Raw genomic sequence first — 25,134 nt, forward strand, 5'->3', positions numbered from 1 at the left:
CTATGATTTTAATTGCGACACCGACTTTGACGCCACCCTATTAATTTTATGTCGCTTATGATTTTGATTTTGGTAGACGACTATAGATTAATTAATTAAGTTACGTTTTATTGAATAAATATTTCAAATCATATTTAAAAAAAAAAAATTATTATCAAGGTGAAAATTAGGAAGTTTGGATGTCTGTTACTCCTTCACTCCACAATTACTGAACCATTGATTTTAGAGCCACCGACGGAACCGATTTGGTTGACATTTAGAATGGGTGTAGCTTATACCCTGAATTATTACATAAGCTAGGTAGGTAAGTAGGTAGGTACTTTTTTGTCGGAAAATCAAAAAGTTCCCACGGGATTTTTTAAAAACTAAGTATATACACGGACGAAGTCATGGGCACCATCTCAGAAGAAATAATTTCTAAATACATATTATGTTGTTAACAGTTTTTTTGATATTCAAATCTGAGGATTGTGTACCTAATATTTAGGTATTTTCGTAGTAAAATGATAGCACACTGTGAACTTAGAATAAGCACTTGAATTGTGAGTTTTTGTAGAGTAAGCAAGTAGGTACAAGCAAGCAGTTGCAGTCCGAATTTGTTTGCAGAATGTCCCGCCATGTGCTGCTGTCGCGTCTCGCGGAGCACTTCCAGGCGGCATCGCCCCCCGGACAACGCTTCCCATCTCCGGAGAGGAGCGTGTCCCCACACACGCCTACTTCCCCCCGCTCCCCACCGCAGTCCCCGGATTCTCTCGCACACCAACGCTTGGATCTCCTACAACTTGGAGACATCGAGATTGCAGGACGTGCCCTCAAGCAATACGCCAGGGCTACAGGCATGTGTTGTTTCCGCTTACTTTCTTGTAGTTCTTCTTAGTTATCCTCGTAGCTTTTAATTCAATGAATCTTGTAAACTAAGCACCTCGATATAACATATCACGAGAATCTTTACACTAGACCACCACCAAAAAAACCACAGGTGCAAATGCCACTCTCGTGAAACCCAAAGTCTTAATAAGGCTTCATATTAATATTTTTGAACCCCTATCCACCAGAACTAGGAAAAACCAATAGTTATACAATTAGTGGATTTCACACTCATGTGTAATCGTGAGGAAACCTAGATCTAGTGCTCTAAGGTTTTTTTAGATCACACCAAACAGTAGAGATAGCCTAGAAGGTATATTATACATAGCGGGGATAAAGGAAACCGGAAGGGCATTCTATGCAGAAATGAGTTATGGTGAAGAGTGCCAATCTCAGCAGTGGACTGGCGATGGTCTGAGATGCCGATGATGGTGACACTCATTCGAGGATACATTATATCCTCGTACATCCTCTGCCAAAAGGCAGTATTTAAAGCTAACTATTAGGAGCATTTTAATGAAATGAAATAATTATTTCGCGTAGAACTTGGAGCCTTGATGTACTGCAGTGGCCTGGGCGCTCTGTACGGGGGCGCCGGAGTGTGGCCGCTGTTGTTGCCACACGCACCGCATTTCCCAAGTGATCCAGCAAGACACACACCCCCAAGAGACGGTAAGAATTCGTAGCATAGGCTGTGATCTCGACAATCACGATAGTCATATTTGCCTACTTAGTATCGTAGCGTAGCACTTTGCTACGTTAGTTTTTAGACAATATTCTGTTCCATCGAGTTAGAAACATGGCATACCTAGGCTACTTACTTATTATTTTATCATCTCTTGCGTCTGAATAGTATAAAGCGTTCAAGTGTTGAAAAAATGTGGACTCAATCATAGATTTTGACCCATGACGTCACAGCCCATGTTATAATATTACATAATAGGTATGTACCTACGTCCTACAGTCTACACCATTTTCAGGCGACGAATAATAAGATAATTATGTAGGTACATAATAAAGTCTTATAGTTTTCACGAAACCATAAAAATGATACCCAACAACAAAAACATAGATAATAAGTAGGTATTTTTCTTTTCAATTTTCAATACCTACGTGATTTGAAATATGCCAAACTTATTTATGAATGCCCATAGTTTTCTTAGCAAGAAAGTTTCAATTCCGAACTTCCATCACTAAATCAACAATAGACACCAGAGATTTCTAAAAATACTTGAAACGATTTTTGGGTCGTCCGATAAGACGCGAGTGTTGCCTCGGCCTCCTTACATGCCTTCTCGAGTGTACTCCTCATTAGAATAGCTATCAACGTAAGTTGTGGCTTGAGCCGCAAAACACTGATATGCCGCAGTTTACATGTCGTTTACCTCCACAACCGAAGTACATTTTTTATGTTTTTCAACTTTTTCAAAGAATAGCAAGTATTTACAGCTACCACACAAACACACTTCAGTCGTATTAAAATTCTTTTAGTATTTAAATTACTGCTTATCCGTATTTTCGTCGGTTATAGCCCTGAATTTAATGATAATATATTTAAAAGACCTAGATTCAAGTAGGTACTTGATTTTTTATAGCTATTTCTTGGAATAGGTACCTATAGTTCGCGACAGGTCGACAAGGCAATCGGGGTATGAGGTGAGTCATGGAGGGGGAGATGCCTCGCACACTCGCACGTCACCCGCGCTATCCCGCACCTGTGCGGGTGTATGGGACGTCCCCACCAAGATTGCCATGTCGACCCGTCGCGAACTATACTCAGAAATTTGATACGTTGACAGGTCGTCCCATAACTTATAACTTAACCCTAACATAACAGGACTTAACCCTTATTGTTAAGAATACGAATTCAACTCTAGGTTTAATGATTACTTAGGTTTAGGTTAATAACTAACTAACTGGCAACGACTGCTCAACATGCTCTCCGGGGTAGGTGAGTGAGTGATGGCTGATTGAACTTAAACTACACGTCTTTTATAATTACTTACATAAGTACGTATCATCATACTACATAATATATATACATACTTACAACCATGCCAACAAATCTATTCTAAATCTATCAACAATCCAATCGATTATTTTGAACTCAAGTAATTATAGACCACATCGTAGGTACTCAACTCGTAATTTAAAACATACCAAATTTTATTGCAGATATTGAGATTTACCGAAATCTTTATTCCTTATGGATTTCAAACATTAAGTTTAATTTTAATAAGATTACAATATTGACTCAGGTGTAGTTTTCCGCGTTTAAGATTCAGATTGACTCGAGTTAAATATGCCACCGCTTATTGTTGCAGCAGACGTTGACGCAACATCTACAAATAAAGATGCACCTGCGATGTCTTTTGATAAACGCGAAACGTCCGATTTGACCTATTTAACCTTTCTGAAAACCTAACCTATGTGACCTCTGAAAAATGTGATGAATTAATATAAGTAATAATGACTTTGTCATATAATAATATGTAGGTAAATATATATACCTAACTTGGTGATGCCCGCGATTTCATCCTCGTGGATTTAGGTTTTTAAAATCCCGTGAGAACTTTTTGATTTCCTGGAGTAAAAATGAATCTACCTCCAGGATATACGAGGAGCTACGAGCTCGTATCTCTGTACCAAACAGATGATTGTCACGACTTTACCCACGTAGATTTAGGGTTTTTTAAGAATCCCGTGGGAACTCATTGATTTTTCGGGAGAAAAAAATGCCTAGATATGCCTAATGATAGCTTGCATCCCTGGGATGACCATATAGGCTATGGACGACAGCGATAGATCCCATGTCCATCCATCCCCGCGACTAAACAGATTGCCCGTGAAAAACTAGCAGATACAATTTTATTTTATTTTTAACTGAAATTGCCGATAACGACATCCTTGCCTGTTCATAAGTCATGACTACATTATTATAACGCTTATATTTATCCATAGATGACGAAGAAGAGTTACCATTGAACTTGTCAACAAAGAATAGGCAGATTTGGTCGCCAGGGAGTGCGTGCGAACGTGAACAAATAGAAACAGAGAGAGAATCCCCAGCATCACGCTGGGACGAGCGAGAAGATTTCGACGCGCCACTCGAACTAGTTAAGCGATGCCGGAGCAGCCCCGACGAAGACCGGCTCTCCAGTTCAGAGCCTCGACGCTGCCCTTCAGAACCTTCCTTCAACACCTACCTACCACCACCACCGCAACCAGACATCAACTTTTCACTCCTCCTTAAGAATGAAAACAAAAATGAAAAATCCTTTCAGGTATGTAGCTTAAACTACTATTAATAAAAAGCTTAATTATATTGTAGGTAAGGAAAACATGTACTTGTCTGTACACAGTACGTTTAAGTACCTATGTTTGATTTATTAATTTTAATATTACTAAACTCTTTTGTCACAACATATATAATTAGATGCTTTGGTTTTATTAGGTAATTCAGGCGCCTGCGCCTGCTGATATTAGATCGTTTGTCGTAGCGTTCCTATGACAAACGTTTTCCATAGGAATGCTAGCGCAGCTACGACAAAGTAAATAAGTAGGTAAATTGGAATTATTTGTAAGCCAATACATAGGTAGTTTGGAGTTACAAAACGGAGTAGATACGTGGAGCTTTGGATTTGTTGGAGTTAGTTACGTGAAGAAAACCTACATACCTGAGAGTTCTCCATAATGTTCTTAAAGGTATGTGAAGTCTACTCATTCACACTGGACCAGCGGCTGTAGCAGGCTATGGCCTACCTCATCATTTTGAGATGAGACCCCTCCATATAGTGGGTCGATTGGGTTATTTTGGCCACAGATTGATCATGACGATGATATAAGTACATCGTTTATAACTCATTATTTTATTCATGTCCTATCATGTTTTCATAATTATGTAAAAGTAGGTAGGTGCATAAATTTTTATTTAGTAGCGCAATCTACATGCGAAAAAACGACCAATCGGAGCTTTTATAATGTACAAAAGTGAACAAACACTGGTTTATTTTTACACTGTTTCCTAATTTGCTAGTATTTTGTTTCGAGTTATGACCTTTTGCTATTTCCTCTGACGATACTCCGTCACACAAATAAAATCATATCGCAAAAAGAGATGGCCTTCAATGCTCTTGTATGGAAGGAATAATAACTGTTACTATAATTGATGGAGGCTGATAGAGTTAATAAATAGCCTAAACATGCGACATCCTTTACCGAGATCAGAATAACTGTACAGTTTCCGTTCAGGCTAGCTTTAAATAGTAAACCTGTACCCGCTTATCGGTTTTTTTACAAATCAAGAACAAAAACTGCCCTTGTCTTAATAAGTACTCTTGAATCGAAACTAGTCGCGCGTCTTTTGCACGCAGTTTACGGCTCTCAGGCGCGCAGGGTCCGGTCTTGTCACCGTTTTTTTCAATTTGCCGTATTCTTTTTGGCGTCATTATAAAAATCCGCTACGGCTTTAATCAAAATGCCATTTTTGTTAACATATTGAATTAATCAATCTTATCTTATCTTATATACACGTAGAGAGAAGTTGATGGAGATTCCTACCTACCTAAAAATATAGTACCTACCTAGCAACTAGGTACAATCACGTTCAAGAGTTCGAAAAATATTATTTTTCCTACATAAAAAGTTTTTATACATCTAGAATCATGGTTAAACATATCGCTGCGATGACGTATACTTATTGTATTATACAGTGGTATTGGTTGAGTCTAATTTTATCGATATTATGAATAAGAATCTACATTACTTTCATTTTAAAATTATTTTATACGATTATAAAATTATTAAGGAGGGGAAGCGAGAAGCGGAAAACGGCGCGTGGCGCGCACGAGCCTTCGGTGTCCGACTAATTACCCACACCGATGTTGGTATTGTTACATATATCATGCAGCATTAACCAGTTAACCAGTTTATTATTTTACAAGAAATTAACAATATCATTATTTTAAAATCATAAAGGTTTCATAGATACTTTGTTTATAGATAAACGCTTCGCCGACTCACTACTGAGCACGGGTCTCCTCTCAAAATGAGAAGGGTTAAGGCCATGTTCTATTAAGACGCTCCAAGTTTCGAATGGCCTCGAGCATTTGGTTCCCTCTCACCCCTCTACACCTCGACATTAATTTACTTTAATTTTTACCGCCATCTAGTGGCGGTAAACTGTACTACGGCTACAGGTCAACCAAGTTAACAACCTCAACATTGGCGAAAAAAGAAACGACATAGCACCGATACGCTTAGCTTTTTAGGGTTCCGTGCCTTAAAAGGAAAAACGGAACCCTTCTGGGAACACTTTGTTGTCTGACCGTCTGTCTATCTGTTTGTGTGTCCGTTTGTCGTGTCTGTCAAGAAAATCCATAGGGTACTTCCCGTAGATCTAAAATCATGAAATTGGGCTGGTAGGTAGGTCTTATAGTACAAGTATAAAGGAATAAATCCGAAAACCTTGAATTTGAGGTTACATCACAAAAAAAAATATTCATTCAAAATTCCAAATTTCATGATTCTAGGTCGACAGGAAGTACCCCATAGGTTTTCTTGACAGACACGACGGACGGACGGACAGATAGACAACAAAGTGATCCTTTATGGGTTCCGTTTTTTCTTAACCCTAAAAATAGATAAAAAACTTAAAAACCACCAACACTAAATAGTAAAAGCAATTTAATTTACTATCCAAAAAATGATACTATAGAACTACATTTTACTCCTGTATACATAATAATATGTTCGATAAAAATTAAATTATTTTTTATTTTTTAGTATTGGTGGGGGTTTTTTTTTATTATGCATAATAGTGATTGATTTATTATGCAAAATTGAAAAAAATACCCGAGTACGGGACCCTCGGTGCGCGAGTCTGACTCGCACTCGGTTGGTTTTTTTTCCATAGAGCAAAAGCGTGTTAGAAGCGGCAATGGAGAAAATTTAATGTGTGTTGATATCGTAAAAGACCTGAATTAATATTTTTTATTCAATTATAAATTAGCACTTGTTTGCTATCTCACCTGGTAAATAGCAGTAGGTAGTAAGTGACGATGTGAAGCGTACTTTGACTTTACTAAGACTACATTCAGAGTCAATATTGAATCGTGCTATAATGCATAAAATTTAAGAAAGTGCTTGCCATTTAAGTTTTATCCGTCAATTGATATTTGAAAAAACCGGCCAAGTGTGAGTCAGACTCACGCACTTAGGGTTCCGTACTCGGGTATTTATTCCAACATTTTGCACGATATATCAAAAACTGTTATTCATAAAAATATGTTTTATAATGTACAGGTAAAGCCCTTTCATATGATACCCCACTTGGTATAGTTTCCTTACTTTGAAAATCAAAGCACATTTAATTTTTTTTCAAACGATGTAACCAAATTCGGGGTTTTCAGATTTATTCCTGTACTTGTGCTATAAGACCTACCTACCTGCCAAGTTTCATGTCTCTAGGTCAACGGGAAGTACCCTATAGGTTTCTTGACAGACACGACGGACAGACGGACAGACGGACAGATGGACAGACAGACAACAAAGAGATCCTATAAGGGTTCCGTTTTTCCTTTTAAGGTCCGCAACCTTAAAAAGGGTAAAGGATAATAATATGTAAACCAGTGTCCTACCCGTTCAGAGTTCAGACCTGAACCTGACCTGACCTGAAAAACAAGATGGCCGCCGTACAAATTTCGTCAGTGTATATCTCGGAGGCTATAAAAGATGGAAGAGTGGTTTCTTGGCAAAAGATGATCAGGGTCCGAAGGTCTACTCGGTGGAACAAACTCTGCATGCTCGCGGACCACTTTAGTGGTCCGCGCACCCACGCACCCTACTTTATTAACCTCAACTACCCCGTTTTTTACAAAAAATGATATGGATGTCGTTTTCAGAGTTTTCCACGGTGCTGATTTTGATAACGACATTTATTTTGAAATCCAAGATGGCGGACATGCAGTTTTTAAGAAAAAATTGATATGGGTGTCGTTTTGTGGGTTTTGCGGTGAATTGTGTATCTTAATAAATAAATTTGGTTAAATATAATAAAGTTAACATAACCACGTCACGCGAGCTGCTTTAGCAGCTCGCGCACCGAGCGAATCACTAGTACTATATATAGCTCGATTACCACTCACTGACTGACTGACTCATTGACATAATTGTTCTCCTAGAAAGAGACGGAAAATGATATAATGATGTAGGGGAGTTGTGTTCGGTTTTGGGAACCCTCTGGGGAAAAATTATGACAATTCGGAAAAACAAGATGGCGGCCGACGTGATTTTTGCAGCTCCTTTGTTTTTTTAGGGACTCCGTTCAAATTCGTAACTATTAAAGAATGTAGTAAACGATTAATGGGAAATGTCGAAAAAATTGGAAAAACAAGATGGCGGCCGAGTCGTAGCGTTTCAAAATTTTTGATTTTTCGACCCCGAACCGCGGCGCCACAGATCCGAGACGGGGTAGTCGAGGATAACTATTTTTTCGTGTTTCGCCCACGATTATCCTGTATTTTGACAGAATGGGAGTGGTTTTAAAAAATTCAAAATGGCGGCTGTCATGGCGGCTGTTTTGTTCGAGGTACGAAAAAACGCAATTTTAAAAGTTTTAATATCTCAAAGTTGGCAACATCGGAGCGATTCGGCTTCTATGAAGCGGTTGTACGTATAGACTCGAGGTATAGATCGGTGGGAAAAAATTACCCCATTTTTTGGGAAATTTCAAGATTCTCGGGAAATTATAAAAAATTGAAATACGAACTTTTAGCAAAATCCGAGTATGAGCGATTACGTGTTTTGCTCGTACAAATGACATTTGGGTATTTTTGTCGCCGGAGACTGGCAACACTGGAATTTATCAAAGAAAAAGTGATTTTTGGCATGGTCTTTTTCACGGTATCCCCTTTCGCGTGGGTGCGAGCGAGAGGAAAGATTGAAACGTCATCGGGAGCGGTATATCCTGTAGTTAATAGGAAAATTATGAAACCGTGTAAAATCTTTCTGTGAAACGAGTTGGCGGCCATTTTGTATTTTCTTCAAATTTTCCGAAATTTTGATCACGTTTTTGAGGCAGTTGGCAACATTTTGGAAAGTCGACATGTATCAATCGATTGTGTGACTCAACCAGCAGTATCGAAATATGTAAACAGTGTTGCCACATTTGGGGAGATTTTCGAGATTTTCCCCAAAAACTCCTCCTGTAAAATTTTGTATGAATTTTTTTTTTTTCACTGATGGTTTCGTATAGAAAACAAAATAAAAATCGAGGAAAAATTTGGAAATAGCTGATGATCGAGGATGTCGGAGACGGGTGAAGGGTCCGCTCAAGGTATTGAAGATAGGTGGGGGGTGCTCGACCAAATGTCATTCATGACATCATCCAATTGCCAAAAAGCTGAAAAAAAATTCAAAATGGCGAAGAAAAGATGGCCGCCATACAAATTTCGCCGGCGTCCAGCTCGGAGGGTATAAAAGATGGAGGTGCGGTTTCTTGGAAAAAGAGGATCAGGATCCAAAGGTCTACTCGATGAATAGAAAAAAAATTCAAAATGGCGGAATTTCTTTTCCCATACATTTTGTATGGCGAATATCGAATGTCTCATTCTCCTAGAAAGAGACAGAAAACGATACAATAATGTAGGGGAGATGTGTTCGGGTGGGGGAGGCAAGTAGGGAAAAATTATGACATTTCAGAAAAACAAGATGGCGGCCTATATGATTTTTGCAACTCTTTTGTTTTCCAACCGATTTCGTTGAAACTCGCAATCTTTAAAGAATGTAGGAAACGATTAATAGAAAAAGTGGAAAATTTTGGAAAAACAAGATGGCCGCCGTACAAATTTTGTCGGTGTCTATCTCGGAGGCTATAAAAGATGGAAGAGTGGTTTCTTGGCAAAAGATGATCAGGGTCCGAAGGTCTACTCGGTGGAACAAACTCTGCATGCTCACGGACCACTTTAGTGGTCCGCGCACCCACGCACCCTACTTTATTAACCTCAACTACCCCGTTTTTACAAAAAATGATATGGATGTCGTTTTCAGAGTTTTCCAGGGTGCTGATTTTGATAACGACATTTATTTTGAAATCCAAGATGGCAGACATGCATTTTTTAAGAAAAAATCGATATGGGTGTCGTTTTACGGGTTTTTCGGGGTGAATTGTGCATCTTAATAAATAAATTCAACCGAACCACGTCACGCGAGCTGCTTTAGCAGCTCGCGCACCGAGCGAAACACTAGTTATTATTTATACTATATATAGCTCAATTACCACTCACTGACTCATTGACATAATTGTTCTCCTAGAAAGAGACGGAAAATGATATAATGATGTAAGGGAGATGTGTTCGGATGCAGGATTCGACTGGGGAAAAATTACGACATTTCGGAAAAACAAGATGGCGGCCGACGTGATTTTTGCAGCTCCTTTGTTTTTTAAGGGACTCCGTTCAAATTCGCAACTGTTAAAGAATGTAGTAAACGGTTAACAGAAAATGTGAAAAAAATTGAAAAATTAAGATGGCGGCCGAGCCGTAGCGTTTTGAAAATTTTGAATTTTCGACCCCGAACCGCGGCGCCACAGATCCGAAACGGGGTAGTCGAGGATAATTATTTTTTCGTGTTTCGCCCACGATTATCCTGTATTTTGACAGAACGGGAGTGGTTTTTAAAAATTCAAGATGGCGGCTGTCATGGCGGCCGTTTTGTTCGAGGTACGAAAAAACGCAATTTTAAAATTCGAATATCTCAAACTTGGCAACATCGAAGCGATTCGGCTTCTATGAAGCGATTGTACGTATGAACTTGAGGTATAGATTGGTGGGGAAAAATTACCCCATTTTTCGGGAAATTTCAAGATTTTGGGGAAAATGTAAAAAATCGAAATACGGACTTTTCGCAAAATCCGAGTATGAGCGATTATGTGTTTTGCTCGTACAAATGACATTTGGGTATTTTTGTTGCCGGAGACTGGCAACACTGGAATTTATCAAAAAAAAAGTTATTTTCGACGTGGTCTTTTTTTAGGGGCGATCGTTTCGCGTGGGTGCGAGCGAGAGGAGAGATTGAAACGTTATCGGGAGCGGTATATCCTGTAGTTAATGGGAAAGTTGTAAAATTATCTAATTTGCTTCTGCAAAAAAAATTAGTGGCCATTTTGTATTTTCTTCAAATTTTCCGAAATTTTGATCACGTTTTTGAGGCAGTTGGCAACATTTTGGAAAGTCGACATGTATCAATCGATTGTGTGACTCAACCAGCAGTATCGAAATATGTAAACAGTGTTGCCACTTTTGGGGAGATTTTCGAGATTTTCCCCAAAAACTCCTCCTGTAAAATTTTGTATGAAATTTTTTTTTTTCACTGATTGTGTCGTATAGAAAACAAAAAAAAAATCGAGGAAAAATTTGGAAATAGCTGATGATCGAGGATGTCGGAGACGGGTGAAGGGTCCGCTCAAGGTATTGAAGATAGGTGGGGGGTGCTCGACCAAATGTCATTCATGACATCATCCAATTGCCAAAAAGCTGAAAAAAAATTCAAAATGGCGAAGAAAAGATGGCCGCCATACAAATTTCGCCGGCGTCCAGCTCGGAGGGTATAAAAGATGGAGGTGCGGTTTCGTGGCAAAAGAGGATCAGGATCCAAAGGTCTACTCGATGAATAGAAAAAAAAATCAAAATGGCGGAATTTATTTTCCCATACATTTTGTATGGCGAATATTGAATGTCTCATTCTCCTAGAAAGAGACGGAAAACGATACGATAATGTAGGGGAGATGTGTTCGGGTGGGGGAGACGAGTAGGGAAAAATTATGACATTTCAGAAAAACAAGATGGCGACCTATATGATTTTTGTGACTCTTTTGTTTTCCAACCGATTTCGTTGAAACTAGCAATCTTTGAAGAATGTAGTAAACGATTAATAGAAAAAGTGGAAAATTTTGGAAAAACAAGATGGCCGCCGTACAAATTTCGTCGGTGTCTATCTCGGAGGCTATAAAAAATGGATGAGTGGTTTCTTGGCAAAAGATGATCAGGGTCCGAAGGTCTAATTGTGAAACAATCTCTGCATGCTCGCGGACCACTTTAGTGGTCCGCGCACCCACGCACCCTACTAAATTATTATCCTAATCTACAAAAAATAAAATGGATGTCGTTTTCAGGGTTTTCCAGGGTGCTGATTTTGATAATGACATTTATTTTTAAATCCAAGATGGCGGACTTACATTTTCTACAAAAAATAGAAATGCCTGTCATTTTATGGGTTTTTTCGGGGTGAATTATGTATATTAATAAATCAATTTGGTTTTATAAAATAAAGTTAACCTTACCACATCACGCGAGCTGCTTTAGCAGCTCGCGCACCGAGCAAAAGCTAGTTATTAGTATAGATAATTCTTGAGAAATAAATTTTGAAAAGCTAACAAACTGAAACAAAACTTTCCTGGCTTCTTCACGCCTCGTGAAATAACTCCTCGTTTGTTTGCAAGTAGGTAGGTAATAAATATATCGATTAAATTACAAAATCACCAAAGATGTATAGATAGATCCAATAAGAAAAAAACCGGTCAAGTGCGAGTCGGGGATAATATTAATCAAAACTATGTAAAGTATTTCAGGTGTTACAGGTTTCCCTAAAAGCCTTAATAAGTAGGGCTATATATTTCGACATAATACTATGTACTATATACTAAGTACTAACTATTTCTGAAACCGGTAAAGAAGTTTTGCTTTAAATAAAAGTTGAAAAAACTATAACCCGACTACGGAAAAATGAGACAACTTGAACTCGACTTGGTACAAGTAAAATAAACTAAAAAGAAAGAAACAAGATAGGTGCTTAGTGCATCGTCTTGAGTAAGATTCAATACGAATGCCGTGGTCGTGCGTTGTCGACAGCGTATTTCTTATCCTTGATTGACGGCATTCCCAATGATTTTATTTGTCTACCAAATTAGAATATTTTCTTTTTGCTATCGACAACGCACGACCACGGCATTTGTATTGAATCTTACTCAAGACGATGAAGACGATGATAGCACTAAGCACCTATCTTGTTTTTGTTTTGTTTTGTTTCTTTCTTTTTAGTTTATTTTACTTGTACCAAGTCGGGTTCAAGTTGTCTCATTTTTCCGTAGTCGGGTTATAGTTTTTTCAACTTTTTTTTTATTTGAAACTTTTCCGTTGTCTATGATGCGACGACCAACCGAGGTCTCGTGAATGACCAATAGGTGGCGCTGAATAAGAAATAATAATTATAATAAAAAATGGTTTTCTGTCGCTTGGTATATTTTAATAATAACTATATTTATATTTATGAACTCAAAATTTTCTCCTCTTTTATTGGACATCTCACTCGACACAATAGCAATTAATTTTTTTTAGACCCTCACTTTTTTGATGTAACATCCATCTGGCCGATTTTTTTCGTATGAAATATAGCCTATGCCACCCGGGCCTTTACAACGAATCGATTGACACCTCATTCATCAAAATCGGCCCAGTAGTTTAGGCGCTACGGTGGAACACACAGAATCTGGATACAAACATACATACATACATACATACATACATACATACATACATACATACATACATACACTGCTAAAATCATAACCCTTCCTTTCGGCTTTGCCATAGTCGGGTAAAAAACGCTCAAGGTATTCTGTCTTTTTTATTTATTTGCCGCCTCTGCCACTTTCATAAGCTGCCGCGAAAACTCTGCGTCATCACTACATAGTATAAAACAAAGTCGCGTCTGTCAGTCCCTACGTATGCTTAGATTTGCAAACGCTGGCTATGAGATAGGTCAAAAAAAGGGTTCCGTTTTTCCTTTTGAGGTACGTAACCCTAAAAATTTATGCCATCAAGAAATAATTAGTATTTTCAAATTTCAAAGGTAACTATTTATAACAAGTGGGGTATCATAATATTGTGAAAGGGCTTTACTACGTATATATTTTTATGCACAATAGTTTTTGATTTATCGTGTAAAATTTCGAAAAAATACCTGAGTACTGAACCCTCGGGGCGTGAGTAAACTACAACTAAAATAATAAAAGTAAACAAAGAATCTGTTGTTAGTAACCTACCTATGTACCTATCGTACAATTTGCAATATTATGAAGGTATATAGTACATGACAAATCGAGATGGCAATCGGGGTGGAGACGCCCCGCACACCCGCACAGTCCCCGCGCTAGCGAGCGGTGCGGGCGAGCGCAGGTGTGCGGGGCGTCCCCCCGCCTCATATTCCAATTGCCATCTCGACCTATCGCGAACTTTAGTCGGCGATAGGTCGAGGTAGGTAATTATAACTAGCATCTATAGTACGCGACAGGTCGACATGGCAATCGGGATGGGGACGTCCCACTCACCCGCACAGCCCTCGCGCTAACCCGGTGCGGGATAGCGCGGGAGATGTGCGGCTCATTATCCGATTGCCATGTCAACCTGTCGCGTACTATGGGGTGCTATTATAGGTACCTCTACCTACTTATAAATAAGTTTTGACCATTATTGTAATCTGTGTCGGTAGGTAGGAAGTTACTAGGTAGGTACTTAGTACTTACCTACTTACAGTATTTTGCCCAGCTGCTTACATGAATGACGCAACAAGGAATGGTGTGTGTTTATTCATTCATATTATAAAGAAGTAAAGTTTGTATGAAGTAATCTCTGGAACTACTGATCCAATTTTGAAAATTCTTTCATCAGTAGAAAGCTACCATTATTCCTGAGTGACATAGGCTGTACTTATTTATTTTCAAAAAAGCCGTAGGTACGAAGCCGGGGACGAGGCCGTTTATAGTAAGTAGTAGTACCTAGTTAGTCAGGAGTTTCAATGTTCCACTATGGGTGACGAGGTTTCGGATTCAATTCCAGGGATCGGGCCAAAAAATAGTGTGCCGCACAATATTTTTATGTAATAATAGGTATATGGGAAGATAAGTAGGTACTTACGCGATTTTCATGCTTTCAATCTTTTGTAGTTGGGATCGTTTTAGTCGAGATATTTTCGGCATCCTGATATTTGACTATGATACCTTCGTACCTACCTAACACAATTTAAAACAACGAAATAACTAAAAAACACTACTAAGTACCTATTTACTATGGAGTTCACTAATATTGGATGATAAAAGTTTCTTAAAACTAAAACAAATCATCCTTATTCAATAATTTATAAATAATAATTTCGCTACAATAAGATCACACAAAAAATATTTTTCGTAAATCGAGAGCGATTGGCGGGAAAAATTGCGCACATCCACCACGTCTGAAGGGCGCCTGCCGTATGCGTCGCGTCTCCCGCGCAGGGCCGACTAGGATTATTTGACCCAAATGTGAATTTTTCATAAAGAATGTCGAAATAGAATAAAATACGTTTCGAAAGTGTATCATATATATATTCCCTATTATTAAATGTAAGATTTACTTTCGTGGTTGCACAGGTAAAGAAGTTGATACACGATCTTAAATGAAGCTACTATTGTATCAGATTCGTGTATTTATCGTAATAAACGATTATTTAAATAAATAACTCTAAATAACTAAAGACCATTAACCAAACTATTGTACATATTTTTTTGAAAATTTTGTGATGTCATTTGTAGGACTAGATAGGTGTTGAATAACAATACTTTCAAAGGAATAATGTCGGCAGGCCCTTAATAAGAAAACATTTAGAGCTCATAAGTAAGAAGGTAGGTACAATTTCGAACAATCGTAACTCGCATCGAACGCGGCATTCATAACTGTTTTTAGTCTGCGTAGCACAGCACCTTAGTCTTTTAATTTCTGACTGTCGTAAAAAATCGCCTCTGTACTTACCAGTTACAAACCGATAACCATATGTGGATGGTCATACTAGCACCTGTGTCGTTTATAAGAGAGTGCATCGGCATAAAAAGAGGATGAAAAAAGCGAGTCGTTTTTGTAGGCGCGAGGCAGGGTCGCGGCGGCACGGCGGGCAGCTGCCCCGCCAACTGTCACTGGCATACGCGGATTTTCGTAGGATTGTCATTTTCTGCATAAGCACTGCGCACCACCCATTGAATAATCACCACACGATTAATAACCGCAACTTAACTACATAAACACGGTCTCTATCATATTAAAATTCTTAACCTGTTGCAATGCTTACCTACTTACTTAAAATTATGTTGCATTTTAAGTTAAAAGTACAGCTAAATCACAGGCTGTCCCTGAGTGCAACTTAACATTGGTCTACCTAATGATAAAAAGTTAATGAAAAAAAACTTAGGTCCAGAGTGGTTGTTGTGTAACTACTGCCTATTAAGTGGTGTACAATAATAGTTTGATATTTTAATTTCAATTTCATCATGTACCTACCTACCTATGTTAATGAACAGATGTCCCATAGTGAATCTCAAAATTTACAGAAAAATTGTTCTATGCTCAGACACATTAAGATTGTTTGATTATAGTATTAATTTTATAATATTTCCAGCTGAAACGTGGTTTAAATTCATTCCTATTCTAAGTTTGATCGCATTAGGTATAACTACATGTATCTACCTACATAAACATACATAGTACTATTATATATTCTGTGCCGATAGGTAGGTAAATGACGTCCAAGTTATTGAAAATTCTGTTACAATCTTTAAAATTTATGCGTAAAATACGACACGGTGCCTACTGAATACGGTCAAAACAACTGATCAAATAAATCCTGAGGATTTCTTTGTCTAACAAATGTACCTAAGTGGAATGTGACACAAGAATTTATTTGCATACAAGATTTGAAACAGTTAATGTTTTGAATGTAACTTACTTGTCTAAGGTCTATCTACCTTTATAACAGTAAGATTTTTAAGGATTTTAATGTTTGTAAGATTTTTCTATTTAATTTATAACCACACGTAGGTATTTTACCTACCAGCCAAGGCAATTTATTAGTACCTACTTACTTATTTAGAAAAAAGTTCTTTATTGTGATTTTTTATTTTATAAGTAAGTAACTATTTTTCTTTGAGAACAAAGAAACTCGATAGAAGATAATTACAATCAAAGAAAATAAGCATAGGTATAACTCACAGAAATCAAAGAAACGTGTATAGAAGGGGGTAAAAAAGTGCTCTGTTATTAGTTTATTGCCGGTTGTCAGCGTACTGGACAGACTGTCAATTCCACTATAGGTACATAATTATATATTTCTAGAAAAAAGTTGTATTTTAATTACACTGTAAGCAAGTACTCGTAGGCACATATTATATATCTTGACTAAATATGTTTTATACAGTCCACTTAATATAAAATTGCGTTTAAGTACATTAAATTTTAGATATTCAGAAGATTAGTTTGTGCTACCTAATAGGTAGATCTATAATATTAAGTACACAAATTCGTACACAAACATATCTCTACTTTTAGTACCTATCTAAGAAAGCTCGCGTCAAAGCTGTAGTTAGCATGTCTAACCTTCACCTTCGTTAAGGTGAGTACTGACCAACAATACAGGGTCCTTTGACATAAGAAAAGTTTAGGCCACTATGCTGGCCAAGTCCGGATTGGCAGACTTCACACACTTTTGCGAACATTAAATAGAACTCAAGCATACAGTGATAGCCTAACTGTTGAAGACGTCGCGCGCCCGTCTTATTTGGGGGGTCAGGGTTCAATCCTGAGCACGTATCTTCAACTTTCGGAGCTATGTACCTACTTCTTAAGCAATTAATAAGGGTTACAATAAATATCACTTGCTCTAACAGTGAAGGATAACATCTTGAGGACGTTAGTGGAATAATAGTCCTACTAAGTAGAAATCCAAATCTTATTGGAATATGTACTTTGTAATATTCTTTTGTTTAATTTCATTTATTGTTTTGTTCAGTGCAAGCAATGCGGAAAGTGCTTCAAGCGCTCCAGTACGCTGTCCACTCACCTGCTCATCCATTCGGACACGCGGCCGTACCCGTGCCAGTACTGCGGGAAGCGCTTCCACCAGAAATCAGACATGAAGAAACACACCTACATACATACTGGTGAGATATCAATATCATTCGTTTTAAACAAAACTGCGTTGCGACGCAATGCGCATGCACAACACAACATGACGGTGATGCAATGCGATTTTGCGCCTCAAGTTTTTTTGCTGCCATGATGGTTCGGATAACTAACGATCTCTATGTATGCCCAAAATATGCTCAGTAGGGCATATTTTTTGTTATTGATGATTATTTCAGTGTCATGGATCGCATAAAATGGTGTTGTATTTTATTCTAAACTAATTAAGTACGATTGTGGGACGCAAATCCATTCGTAATTTTTGGTGAAGCGTCATGTAAGCTCGCAGATTTTTATGTTATTATTGTGGGCGCGACGCGGCCGCGGCGTCGCAAAGCAGTTTTATGTTTTGGCCCTTTAAGTCGACGAAATAAAAATCTGAACCTGACATATTGTAGGTAGATACTTAAATAGGTACATGGAATTAAAGAAAATGGCACATGACCGCAAAAGTTTTCTCTGGCCGAGCCGACCACAATAATATAGCAGTTAGCATTGATACAAAAAGCTATCAAGTTTTCTATCAATGCTGACTGCCAATTAGGTTAGCAAAGCAAATTAAATTTAAAAAAAAAGTAAATTTTTTGTTCAGAGCTAATTAATCAAAACTTAGTAGGAGGTGACAGCAGGAAAGTTGCTACTTCACCAATGTCGAACAGTAATTTTTGTACCTACGCAAGGTTCGAGTTCATCAAAAGACGCGGAGCGGAGCTCGCACCCAGGTGCTAGGCTCTTTAAAAGTGAAAATAGGCACATACAAGTCGATAATGATCATTGTCAGTATTATAAATTCATTTCATAACTGCAGTTACAAGAACTTTGTTGACGGGTGTACTTAGAATCAAATTAATGTAGGTATATTTCACTCCTCTACGTAATTGTTTTCAAAGTTTTGTCAGAAAATAACAGTCTACTGAGTACCTACTAAAGTTATTTAAGTTGCCCCTATTATTCAAGTTTCACACTTAGTGGTTCTACTTAAGTCCAACTAAAGATTCGCTTATAGCTATATTGAGCAGGTAAACTGTAAGTATTAATTACTAGTTAATACTCGTGACATTGTTCGCGTGGATTTATGATTTTAAAAATCCATTGGGAACTACCTTTTCGATTTTTCGCGGTAAAAATTAGCCTATGTCGCTTTGCAGGTCTTTGACTACTTGTAACCATATACAAGAAAAATTACGTCGATTCGTCCATCTAGGCACTTATTTTATTAAAACTTGTATGCAATATATCCATATCTATATGTGATATAAATCTATAAATAAAACCGCATTCCTCAACGTTAAAAGTAAAATCTTTATTTCAATGAAACAAATAAACAATACACCAAATAAGACACGTTTTTACCTTCGATTGTAAGAAAACATCGAGAGAATTGCGCATCTAAAAACTACGACGTACATATTTGTCTCCGTCGAGTCGTCTCGTCACGTCTGGGCAGTTCCGAATGATTTACAGTAACCTTAAAAGGCATTCGTCCTCCCGATAAAAGCCCCATCATCAATATTCCAAAATGCAGTTCGCCCTGCAATTAGCCGTACAGCCTTCAAGACCCGAGTCGCGTCACAGCGAAAACAAAAAGTAGCAGTAAATCCTGTTTCATCTATAAATTATTTCGTTTCGTTGTATGGCATAGTGGTCTGTGGGCATAAAGAAATTCTCACTATGTAGGTAGATTGCTGGGACAAATTACGCTGCCTTGATCACAGCATCTTTTCATTCAAGTTTCCCTATAATATTATCCTTTGTAATTCTTACCGTGGCGCCAAGTAAACTTAGAAACATTGTGAGTCAACGGTTATAGTGGAAATAATAGCATTAAAATAATGAAAAAACTAGTCTACTAGTGGAAAAGTTCTTCGATACGTCTACTTTCACAATATAAAAAAAAGTTAGATAAATATCTATTGATGTTAAAATATATGTACGTAGCGGTTTAAATGATGTGGGGGTTTTCCTTGGTTTTTCCACTATTTGGATGGTGTGTTTTGGTGTTTTTTGTTTAGTTACTTAGGTACCTATCCGCCTACTTTATATACCTACTTATTAATTAAAAAAATATTTTGGGTTTGCCATCATTCTTAAACTTTTAAAACTCATTTTGATATTACATATTACATTACTTTGATATATAAAGAACTATTTCTTGGGCTTTTGGACTTTTTTAAATGAAAATAGACGTTTTTCCCACATAGATAGACAGGCACTAAACCATTGCACGTTCCACAGAAATAGATACAAAGAAAAATCATTCTTTTAAGTTAACTTTTAAATTTTTATCGAAGAATTGGTCCTTTTACAATGTTCAATTAATTATATTGTGGAAAGCTGGCTAAATACCAATGTAACGGTTGTAATGTGATACGAGTTATATTATGACAAGTAAGAAACGCCGCTTATACAAGCTAACAAGCTTTAATTATCACCTTTCATTCGATAAACGACACCCCTACATTAAATACATTCGATAACTGAATCTAAATGTAGATTAAGTAAGTTTAACTCTCTATAATTATTATTAGGTAATTAACAACTAGTACTTTTTAACTCACAAAAACATAATGTTATTTCTAAAATCACTTATATATAAAGAGTTAGATTGATTAACAGCTGTTAACTTTTTACTTAACAAAAATATCCACTGGTACATATTCACAACTTTACAAATTCAAATTCAAAATATTTTTATTCAATTAAACTTTTACAAGTGCTTTTGAATCGTCAAAATAATTTACCACTGGTTCGGAATGCCGTTCCTACCGAGAAGAACCAGCAAGAAACTCAGCGGTTGCTCTTTTCAAGTGTTCAATTTACAATTATATGCCATACTGTACCATACAAGCAATTGCAGCTCCGTGTATTGCTGGAGCGAGTCAAATCCAAGCTTTTTTGTCATTTACATAATCTTCGATTGTATAAGAAGCTTTTTTCAGGAGCATACTTTTAATAGATTTTTTTAAACTTATGTAAAGGCAAGTCTAAAATTGACTGTGGAATTTTATTATATAATATTGTACAAATGCCTTTCCGACTTTCCTGAGGTGGAGCGTAGGATTTGCGAGCCTATTACGGTTTCTAATGTTACAATAAAGTTTCTAATCTCTCATACCTATCTGTTTTTTAAGAAATTCCATTCTGTTATTAAGATCTATTTTATCTTAGGTATGTGCATCTATCTTATGTGTTTATAGGTATCAAACTGTTATTTTTATAAACACATTTTGTTACAGGTGAAAAACCGCATAAATGCGTCGTATGCTCCAAAGCTTTTAGTCAAAGCTCGAACCTCATTACGCACATGCGTAAGCACACCGGCTACAAACCTTTTTCCTGCGGACTTTGCGAAAAGGCATTCCAACGAAAAGTTGACCTTCGGCGTCACAGGGAGTCGCAGCATTCGGATGTCGAACCCTCCTCAGGCTCCATCTTACCTCGGCATCGCTACACATATTACGGCGAAGAACCAGCACCATTGACTCCCCTTATTTCTAACTGAAATTTGCATTTAGTACATTAGATATTTCTTCGGTTATATATTTACCAACTTATTATTTAATAGAATTTATTTTTATTTATAATTAGTGCCCATCTAGCCCGATGTAAAACCTTAAAAATAATTCAAGTTTTTAAGGCAAAACAAAATACCATACTTTATTTAATGTAACATTAATTTTAATGTAACAAAATTTTCATCAGTTTTTAAACATAGAAAATTAACTAAGTTCGAATCACCTAATTTTTTTGACGGTTGTCTGGTCACTATATTATGAAAAATTAATACGGACTTATTATATTAGATACTTTAAAGTTAAGTGTAAATAATGTCGGCATCACTATTAGGTACTACGTCTACTTCTTATTGTTCACTATTCAATATATGTATAGCCAAAGATTTTGAGCAATTACCTACTTATTTAAGTCAGCTCATGAAAAATATAAAACGGCTATTTAAATACCAATATTGTATAATAGATAAGTATGTGAATTATGTATGTTACCTACCTATAAAATAATAAGTATGCGCTGTCTATCAACAGCTTTAAAATATGGAATTCGTAAAAAACCATCGATATTATTTTCACATAATCAAGTAGTGATTAATTTTATCGATCCGTCCTTTAACTTGTGATACTTATATCTATATTAAGTTCATACCTACATGTGTAACTTACTTACTACTTAATAATTTTTATTTATAACAACGATAAATCGATTTATACAATTTAAATATTAGTAGAACTTGAATTATTACCCATAACTGAAAGGAATTTAAATTGCCAAGTGCCTTTAAGTGCCTTATTATTATCCTTTTTTTAGATACCTAAATTAGAAAATACTTAGGTGCTATAAAATCGAATAAGCTTTATCTTGAATCATCTGTCTAAAGTTAGGAACCTATATGTCTGTATTTTATATTCAAAACGTATACGAAATAAAAAGGAATTAGGTATGCACCACCTATATGAATTCGGAGGGACCCACTTATAATATCTTTTTAGTAAGTAATTCTATCCTGAAAATAGAAAAACTCGCATTTTTTTAAAATAAATATATTATGACAGGTATTCCTAGGGCTTTTTATACCTTTTGAACATTTTAGTTTTTCAATTACTTACCTGCCACTATAGTGTTTTTGTATCAAAAGTTTTATTCTTTTACTTAATTTTTTTTAAATTCTGTTTTCTACTAATTTTACAGTTTTTGAGTGTGCCAGTAATATGAAGAAAAAAATCACTGTAAACAGAATGAACTAAAAGGTTTTAACAATGAAATAAAATAATTAATTATTGTATTTAAGACGTCATTGTAAAAAGTTTTAGTTAGCTATTAATAATTTTAGCTATACCTAACTACGCACTTAGATAAAACGGTATACTTACTTAAGTACCTTTTGTAAAATATTGTAGTACCTAAGTAGATAAGTATAAATTAAGTGTAAACTGAGTCCAATACAAACCAAAGTGTTGTTAGTCGTAAAACGCTATTTATATAGGATTGTTAAGGCATTTTGTAATTATTATACTTTCTATATTATGCATACCTATCGACTAGGTAGGTAATGTTCAACCAACTTTATTTATTTTTAGTTTACACAAAACATTGGCATTTTGCATAGTAATATTATAATTTATAGCTTCATGATTTCGTCCTTTACTAACAGAAAAGCTACCAACGGTTACCAATTTTGTTTGCATTTGGCCTGTTACCATTTTAGGCTTGCACTTGCTATTTGGAAGATGTAAGTAGATAGATACAGTTACCTACCCAGGTACTTAGTGGAGTACCTTCCCACGAAAATCTTTTCCTTTTAATTTTCATCAACAGCAAAGTAACTTGCATTTGTATCTAGTTTTAAGTTAAGGATTTAATTTAATGTGAATCGATTTTCTTTTAAAGACTGTTCGCAAAAGCTAGGTCATTGTGCTTTATTATTTTCTATAAGTAATAATATAATATAGATGAATGTGAAAGAGACGCTAAATAAGTCAATGTATTATAAGTACATTGTATAGGTATAGTAAAATGCAATCACGATTCACACGTGTTCTGAAATGACCAAGGGAGCCTCAATGTGCATAGACTCGCAGATTTTTCATAACAGAAAATACGAGTGACGAGAACAGCACCTCTACTGACGTCATCAGCATTTCATTGATACGATCGATGCGGCTGAGTCTTGCTGCTGATGACGTCACAACTCACACGCATTTTCAGTAGTGAAAAATCATGACCCTTCCTTTCGGCTTTACCGTAGTCGGGTAAATATATATAGCGCGGGCCACTCGCGGCTCTTGGAAGTCGTCTCGTAGTATACGATCACATTTACGTTAGATTTACACGTGCAATGACTAACGGCTAGAACACCAAAGAGTACAGCTATGATTGTTTACCTATACCGCAAATTTTTGTGACTATATAATATATTCCTACAAGAAACCATTATTATGGACCTTCTCTTACTACAGCTTTTGTTAAGGGGATCGCACACGGCCGCAAAGAACGCATTCTAGTAATGTAAATAGATGACGTCCGTCAGCTGATTTTTTTTAAATTCAAATTCAGTATAAAAATTCGTTTGAGCTGCAGTATGCGATCTCCGTTATAGTGCCGCATTGTAGATAGGCTTCATTGGTCTGAGAGCTGAGGAACAAATGGTTCAGTTTATTATCTATTTCATTTACTTGTATTAATCGTATTCGTTATAGAAACATTACAAACTACAATTTCTGGGCAAAATTTTTACTACTGGGTATAGGTACCTAAATCTTATTTTTTTTCTAGAAAAAATAAGAAGTTAAAAGTGAACGAGCTCTCACATCGATTTAAACTTGAACACAAGTTGCGCGGTTAAACCGCCATACGACTGCGACAAGCGAATCTTTTGTATTATGGTTAAGACCAATTACCTACTATTGTATTAAGCCTTAAATAAGCAACGCGCGACGACAGTGCAGTGCTACGGAAATCTATGCGCCTCTCCTTAGGCAACTTTTCTTACACTGTTATCCAAGGCAAGCGAATTTTTCGAGTCCATTTCGATGCTCTCCGAAATCAAATCTAAGGTTTACTCACAAGTCGATAAAACGAGTTAAATTTTTTTTTATTGTAAGTATACCTACTGTTCAATGTGCCGTCGTGCCGTGCAGTTCTGTTGTTGTCGCGCGTTCTGTAATTTCTTGCAGCCTTTATGTAATAAATGAACGTATCCAGTTTGGAGGTACAAAGTCTCATCAAGTCATTTTTTTTTGTAAATTTGATGTAATTTTATTAAGGCCAGTACAATACAAATATTTTATTGTGATATCTTTTTTATTTGCCTCATTCTAAAATAATTTAGGAATCTTAACAAATACATCCTTTATCATAAAAGTAACCTAAATTCTTTAAACAAGATACCCTTGGGAACAATTATTTTGTAGAGTAGTTCCAGTTTAATTCCCGGCAGGGGCAAATTTGAAAATTTTATAGTTAATTTCTAAATTATCTCTGGTCTGGCCTGCTGGGAGGCTACGGCCGTGGCTAGTTACCACCCTACCGGCAAAGCCGTGCCGCCAAGCGAAGCATTCCAATACCACGGTACCGTGCCATGTAGAAACCGATAAGGGGAATAGTATGGATTTAATAAAATTACTATATATAATATACCCTTTACAAGTTAGTCCGCTTCCATCTTAAACTACATTATCACTTACCACCAGGTGAGATCGCAGTCAAGGGCTAA

The 25,134-nt window shown here is 36.6% G+C and overlaps 1 protein-coding gene across 1 annotated transcript; it reads left to right on the forward strand.

Moving 5' to 3' along the window:
- The first annotated feature begins 607 nt into the window (after positions 1-607).
- LOC123868838 (zinc finger protein 271-like) lies at positions 608-21,509 on the forward strand. The gene is made up of 5 exons (XM_045911487.1): positions 608-836; positions 1,411-1,539; positions 3,829-4,151; positions 17,734-17,884; positions 21,143-21,509. The coding sequence occupies exons 1-5, from the start codon at positions 608-610 to the stop codon at positions 21,406-21,408; spliced, it is 1,098 nt and encodes a 365-aa protein (XP_045767443.1). The 3' UTR covers positions 21,409-21,509.
- The last annotated feature ends 3,625 nt before the right edge of the window (positions 21,510-25,134 follow it).

The sequence above is a fragment of the Maniola jurtina genome, chromosome 1 (assembly GCF_905333055.1).
Source record: "Maniola jurtina chromosome 1, ilManJurt1.1, whole genome shotgun sequence".
NCBI classification, from domain to species: domain Eukaryota; kingdom Metazoa; phylum Arthropoda; class Insecta; order Lepidoptera; family Nymphalidae; genus Maniola; species Maniola jurtina.